This window comes from Perissodus microlepis, chromosome 15 (assembly GCF_051167445.1).
Source record: "Perissodus microlepis isolate ML-2025 ecotype Zambia chromosome 15, ASM5116744v1, whole genome shotgun sequence".
NCBI lineage: Eukaryota > Metazoa > Chordata > Actinopteri > Cichliformes > Cichlidae > Perissodus > Perissodus microlepis.
The window spans coordinates 17,979,580-17,987,116 of record NC_140475.1 but is presented as its reverse complement, the minus strand read 5'-3'; the positions used below and the strand labels follow the sequence as shown (position 1 = coordinate 17,987,116).

Below are 7,537 nucleotides of genomic sequence, written 5' to 3'. Positions count from 1 at the left end.
GCTTTTCCAATTTTTCTGTTTAAGTTATTACTATTGTGCTAAATCATACTATTTCTGCTATTTTATAAGATTTGTGCCAAATATAGTATTTCTGATTAATTATAATTTTTCTACCAAATCATAGTTCAGTATTTTTGCTTTTTATAAGATTTTTATAGGATATTTATATTGCTTAATATAGTATTTCTGCTTTTTATAGGATTTGTGCTTAATATAGTATTTCTGCTTTTTATAGTATTTGTGCTAAAACATAGTATTTCTACTAAATGTAGTATTTATGCTTAATCATACTATTTCTGCTTTTTATAGGATTTGTGCTTAATATAGTATTTCTGCTTTTTATAGGATTTGTGCTTAATATAGTATTTCTGCTAAATATAGTATTTATGCTTAATCATACTATTTCTATATATTTCTGCCAGGCAGCCAATCCTCTGTGAGGACTCAGACATTCAAATGCACATATCAGGGCCTGCACGGCTTCCCAGCCAGCCAATCATATCTGAGGTCTGCCGTTTCTTCTCTCGTCATATCTCAGCGACGGATGTACAGAGAGCAATGAAAATCGCGGTCAAAGTACACCAAAGTCCGCTGATTCACCCAGTCCAAGAATTATGCTTCTAGTCCACCTAGTGTTTGAGTTACACAATGTTTTGTAACTCCAAAAAAACGGCGATTTTCGCCTCTCACCGCGATCTAATTCTGACTGCTCATCACCCTGTTTTTCAAGGCGCCCTCTCTCTTTCCCAGTGGCGCAGTTGGTAATGACACGGGTCTGCAACCCAAACGTCGTGGGTTCGATTCCACCTTAGTCAACATGTTTTTTTTCCCTACAAGTTAATACACTATCACAGACCAGTAATTCATATTCATCATTTATAACAATTCTGCAAACTTTTATGATTTTACCAGCTTTTCTAATATGGACCTCACATTCTTGTTAACACTCCATGGCACAAATACTCTTCCCTTTAGGCTCTGTGTATGTGTGTGTGTGTATCAATATTTCTCCCATTTTAAAGTATTACTCCTCCATAATTGTATTTCTGTTAAATCAAAGTACTTTTACTACATCTTAGTACTTCTGCTCAATCATAGTATTTCTGCCAAATGATAGTATTTCTGCTAAACCAGAGTATTTGTGCTAAAACATAGTATTAATTTAAAATTACAATATTCATAGTTCATCACAGTGTCTCTGGTAAATCACAGTATTTCTGCTATGTTGTACTATTTTTCTAAATCATAGTGTTTCTGTAATGTTTAAGTATTTTTGGCTAAATATATTCTTTCTGTTATCTTATACTATTTCTCCTAAATTCTTGTATTTTTGAGAAGTTATCATGTTTCTGGTAAGTTACAATATTTCTGCTAAGTTCTGCTATGCTATTGCATTTCTGCCAAGTATTATGTTTCCTCTAAGATATTGCAGTTCTGCTGAGTTATTACATTTTAGCAAAGTTCCTTTGCTTCTGCAAAGTTTTTACAATTTCTGCAACTTTTCACCCTTTTCAGCTAGTTTTTGCAGACAGCTTCAGCTTTAAAGCATCCACACTGCATTTTCGCAGGAAATGCAAATTTTTCTAGTTACATCTAAATTGCACCACTGGTACACTTCAGACCAATGTCAACTAAATATCTTTGGTGGACAAACAGTGCATGTGAGTCTACGGGAAAGGAAAAGATGCTATTTTCACTTTCACTGTGTCAACTGTTGGGTAAATGCTGCTGCAAAAAGCTTGTAATACTGAAAGGAAACAGGTCATCTTCCACAAGCCAAGTCGTGGAGGGGAAGTCCACTCCCCTCCAGTGTAAACAAACAAACTCTGCAGAGCAGAGCAGGGTGACTGCAAACACAGTAAAGTGATGAAGGCCGAACAGAAAGCCCAAAGAGGTCAAGTTAAATAACATAATGACACACTGAATGCTGACAAGAAAAAAATCTTTCCAGATGTCAGTGTTTTGACCCAAAACAGACAAATGTCCACCGCCCACTCTTACGACAAGTTCCAACAAGTATAAGAAATTGCTAACACTGGACAAACGGGGCAGAATAAGAGCAAACCACAGTAAAGAGCTCTCAGACAACACTTGTTCCAATCAAAGCTCAGTTGAATGTAATAAGCTATTTATTGTTATTCTTACAGTATTATTTAAATACTGTGCAGGGTTTGTGTAACATTATGATTTTAAAGACATTTTTTATACAATTTTAAGTGTCAAACTGGCTGAAAGGTTTTGGCTGGAAAAAAAAACTAAACAATTATTTGGAGGTAAGTGAATTTACAAAGACCCATTTCTCATACTTGCTAGCAGTTGCAGGTGTAATCTCAGTTAATGTAGCTGGACAAGAACCTCTACAAAGAACACAAACAAAACTAAACTAACCTAAAAGAACACAAAACTTCAATATAAATACACGCACGCACACACACACACACACACACACACACACACACACACACATACCTTGGCCAATCAGATCATGAGAGGACAGCTGAGGGCCACTGGTATTGATACCAGTGTCTACCATGTGCATCCAAGGTGTTCAGAAATCATTACTGTCTACCTCACCTCCTCTAGAAAGGCAGAAAGCCTCACACAGCCGTCTGTTGCCAATAAAGCACCAGATTTGTTCCGGAAGCGTTGGCACAAAAAAACCCTAAAATGTTTCAAGAAGGCTTTTCCAACTGTTTAGACTGGAATGACACACACTTGCAATTTGCAAAAAGGACCAAATAAAGTCCCTTATTGATAAAATATTTTCCTGTTATGTCTTTGCTGGGGACACATTGTAAAACTATTGCTTTTACACAGTAAATTGTGTGAAGCCAAATGTATCCCAGACCACCAGTGATTGAATCGCAACATTTACACTTATGGCACTGAACTGACTGATCAAGGTACATTTTAAAGCCAAGTGTAGCCAATTTAATTGAACAGTTAGCTACTATTTGAACTTGTATGCTGCACACAACCTTTTGTTCAATATGTAACCCTTAACCAGTCCATGAATTAGGCTTTAAAACATTTAGTCAGGAGAAGTAGAAGATCTAAAACAATTTGATCCCTATCAGGCTGAGCCTTTTGTTAGTTTTACTTGCAGGTGTGTACTTCTCTGTTTAGTTTGGATGGGGCGCATGCTGCTGTGCAGACTGCAACTACAACTAGAAAGGCTGAAATTGATCAAGAACCTAGAGAGATATGTGAGCTGGATTAAAATTCCAGAAGGCCAGATTTGGACACAGGAGGTTTTGTCTTACAAGTTTACCAATTTGAACAAAATGATAGAAACAAGACATTTGTGAATAAATAACCAGCCACAAGGAAGAGTCAGACTCATGACTTCTGATTCTGGAGATAATTTCTTACCCCACTGAATTCATTAATTCACTGATGTGTCTGAACCACAGGGCTTTAATGGTGACACTGGGTGTCTGAGAAGTGATAGGTTTGGCAGTACTAACAAGCAGGCTCCCCAGTATAAACGGAAATGGCATAAAAGCATTGTTTTTACTGAAATAATGGAAGTCAGGTAATTGCAGTCTGTGTCTTTGGAGTGTCTGTTGTGTGCTGTCCAATCACAAGGACTGTATAATGAAGTAAACCATCAGTCACATGGCGTTGATCATGAAAGGCCACAAAGAAACCCCAAACACACCCCAAAACATGACGGTGGTTGTAATAAAAACCCCAAAACATGTGGATTTGCTTTTATCACAATAATATAATCAATATTTCTGGCTTTGTGAGTGAATGTCTGACTAGACCACTAACATCTGGCTGTCTATGACTATTAGGTGCAGTTTTTGCCCTCAGGTCCAAAGAAAGGTTTGGCTGAAATCAAACAGATCGATGAGGTTTCCACCAAAAAACAGGGAGCTGCAGAAAATTTAAGACTTTCCAGAAACTTGTAGTGTTTGAAGATTGACATTTTTAAGACCTTTCAGACCTGCAGATACCCTGAATTCTTGTTTTATATCTCAGGTTACCCAAATAACACGTGGTATAGATTATGTAAATTAAAAATATGTACAACATTTATGTTTTGAATCTAACCTCTGACCTTGATGCTCCCCTCAAGGAAGCATTAATAACGTCCCCCTCAGGGAAATATATGGCAATGAAAGAGCCTACAGGTGGATGCCAGGTGGAGGCAGCATCAGTAACAGCAGAAGATGTGTAAGAGAAGGTAAAGGATGTCAGAGTGTGCCATGTGGGTGAAGTCAGCTAAAGGAATCCTTGCCGTAATGAAAAAAAAAAAACAGTCACAGGAAATTTTTGGACTTTTCTCTCATTTTTATTTGAGTAAAATAAAGCCCCAATTCCAAAATCAATTGGAACGCTGTGCAAAATGTAAATAAAGGCAGAATTCATACGATCTGCAATTCTCATAAACCCATATTTTATTCATAGTAGAACATAGAAAACATACAAAATATTTAAACTATAACACTTTACTATCTTTTGAAAATAAATTAGCTCATTTTGAATTAGATGGCTGCAACATATCTCAAAAGCTAAAACAGAGCAAAAAAAAAGGATGAAAAGTCAGCGGTACTAAAAAGAAACAGCTACAGGAACATGTTGAATTAAATAGGCTAATTATCAGTAATATGATTGTATATATAAAAAAAGAGCATCTTAGAGTCTTTTAGAAGTAACGAGAGTTTCACCAGTCTGCAAAAAACTGCATTTACAGATGTTCCTCAATAGAAAATTGCAAAGACTGAATATCAATACATAATATCATCAAAAGATTCAGCAACTTGGAGCGATCTATGTGCACGAGGTACAAAGCTGAGCCCTGAGGCCACATTGCATTAAAACAGGTTTGATTGTATCATGGAAATCACTGCATGAGCTCAGGAACCGTGCCATCCAGAAATTCATATTACATCTCTATCACATGAAGAAAATGCTATGTGTGAACATGATTCAGAAACAATGGCATCTTCTCTGAGCCAAAGTTCATCTAGAATATACTGAGATGAAGTGGGAAACTGTTCTGTGGTCAAATTTGAAATTCTTATTGGTAATTATGGACACTGGAACCTCCAGACTAAAAAGGAGAGGAAGCATCCAGCTTATCTTTAGCAATCAGTTCAAAATTCTGCATCTCTGATGATATGATACGATACGATACAATACAATACGATACGATACGATACGATACGATACGATACGATACGATACGATACGATACGATGGAGAAGAACATCCAGAAAGGCAGCATCAGTGCAAAAAAACATATACAGGTTTTAGGGCAACAAATGCTCCCATCCAAAGTCTTTTTTCAGAAAGGCTTTGGATGCTTCAGCAAGACAATGCTATACCACATACTGCAGCTAAACAGCATGGCTTTGTTTCTCAAAGAGTGCTGAACTGTCTGCCTGTAGTCCAGACCTTTAACCAGCTGAAGACATCTGGCATATCATGAAATGAAAAAATACAATAAAGAAGCCAGAGGACTGTTGAGCAGCTAGAATCCTATATGAGACAAGTATGGGACAACATTCCTTTCAAATAGTCTAGCAGCTGGTCTCTTCAGTTCCCAGATGTTTATGGACTGCTGTTAAAAGAAGAAGGGATGCTACACAGGCCTTGGCTTAACTTTTTTGAGACGTGTTACTGCAATCAAATTCAGAATGACTTTGATATGTTTTCTATGTTCTACTGTAAATACAATATAGGTTTATGAGATTTGAAAATCATTATATTTACATTTTACGCAGCATCCCAACTTTTTGGGAATTGGGGTTGTAAAAGTTTAACAGACACAGAACACATGGAGTTCATATCCCCAACATATAAAGTGAGACTGTAAATCGTGACAACACTCAGAGCAATATTACTCAGCACGCAGTTCTGTCAAGAAGGTTGATTTAATATCTCAAGGGGATTTCCCTCTTTCTCTGGATTACTCAGCATCGCACAAAGCGAACCACAGCTAATTTCCACTGTAGTTTGGTTGCTTTAAAAGGGCATCCTACATCTATAAAACCAGTTCAAAAGTTTATAAATCTTCTTGGTCCACCTGTAAAACTTTTACAATATATAAGACAAGAAGTTCCATCAAAAACTCCAGTTACCCAGGTTTAAGGAGCATATTTGCTCTAACTGGGCTCCTAAATAAACGTATATCAGTGTAAATACAAGCTTTTCCGTTGCTCACCTCCATCTTCCAGCGGCTGAGCCATTCTTCTCTCTGTCTCCTGCTGATATAGTATGGATCTCCAGCCTGAAAAGTTACTCTGGGGACTGGCCTTCTCCGCAGCCTCCCAGTCTCTCCCTGCATGTACACAAAAAGCTTGTTATATATTGCGTATACCATGAGAGTGATTGATTTAACCATGTAGAAAACATGCAAAATTGCTGCAGACACTTGTTTTCTCACCTCTCTGGGGGAGTCGCAGTTTCTGTCATCTGGCTCGTCTGCAGGGAAAAAAAAGTTACAGGAAATGGCTCATTTGTACAGGTTTAACGAGAGATTTAATGAGGATGTAAAGACGTGGTTTTCATCACTTTGCCCCAGTGTACTTATGTACAATTACCATTCCCTTAAAAGCTGCAACATGGAAGTTCTTTGAAAGGTAAAGTTTTAGATAAATGAATTACACAAAACATAACATTTGTTGTCGTAAATAAACTGTTTAAAGTTTTTATACTGAAAGAAAATTAGCAGAACCTTTCCGAATGCTGTTCAATCTAAGGTAATAATCATATATGGGCAAAGAGCATTAAAGCTGTACCCTTATTCCTCTCCGCTGGCTCTTGTTTCCGACGCCCGCGCTTCTTGCGAGGGGAGGGTGAAGGCGCCGGCTCCTCAGGCGGAGTTGGGGGGGCGTTTGCACAGGGGTCAGAGGTTGCCATCTCCTGGGAAACACACAGTGCACAGTCTAGGTATGAGAAAACTGTTGAACGCCCTCGTCTACACCCATCAAAGGGTTCCACAGACATAATAATCATACACACACACACACACGTGCAAGCTCTATACCCACACATAAAACAAATGCCTAAAAACACACAGTCAAAGAGCTACTTCAAAACTGCACACACATATTAGTCTGCAGAGGGCGTCTGCACAGGATCACTGTAATAAACACCCCCAGGTACCATTAAAACACACACAAACACACACACACCTTTGAGGTGATGATGGGGGGGGGGGGGGGGGGGGGGCTGTACTGATGTGAATAACAGTGCTAAATGATCCTAACTGCTCCTACAAGTTTAAATGTATATATATTTACAGATGCATGCCTAATATTAAGCACAAATTTAAAATAACTTTCAAGGTTTAAGTTATGAAAATTTCAAACAAATGAATTTACACTGCAAAATATCAATATGGCAATACTCGTGAATTATGAACTCAAACAATCTTCTGCCTCTAGTTCAGGGGCTAATCCATTAGCTGACCAGCTTTAATAATGCTAAACCAGGGGACACAGCAGGGTTTTTTTTAATATGTGTGTGTTTGTGTGTGCATGTGTGTGTGCTGCTAAAAGATTTTATAGATCGTTGGTTAAAA

At 37.8% G+C, this 7,537-nt stretch overlaps 1 protein-coding gene across 10 annotated transcripts in view; it reads right to left on the bottom strand.

Moving 5' to 3' along the window:
* Window positions 1-7,537, bottom strand: part of LOC146372018 (DNA (cytosine-5)-methyltransferase 3A-like) — a 108,077-nt gene that overhangs the window by 61,070 nt on the left and 39,470 nt on the right. For 7 of the 10 annotated variants that reach the window (XM_084953394.1, XM_084953396.1, XM_084953393.1 and 4 more), the window contains exons 4-6: window positions 6,753-6,876; window positions 6,398-6,435; window positions 6,176-6,292 (exon numbers count right to left, since the gene is read on the bottom strand). The exons of the other annotated variants lie outside the window; for them this stretch is intronic. In XM_084953394.1, coding sequence (XP_084809520.1) covers window positions 6,176-6,292; window positions 6,398-6,435; window positions 6,753-6,876 — 279 coding nt within the window. The remainder of the gene's footprint in view (window positions 1-6,175; window positions 6,293-6,397; window positions 6,436-6,752; window positions 6,877-7,537) is intronic. 10 annotated transcript variants of the gene reach the window in all.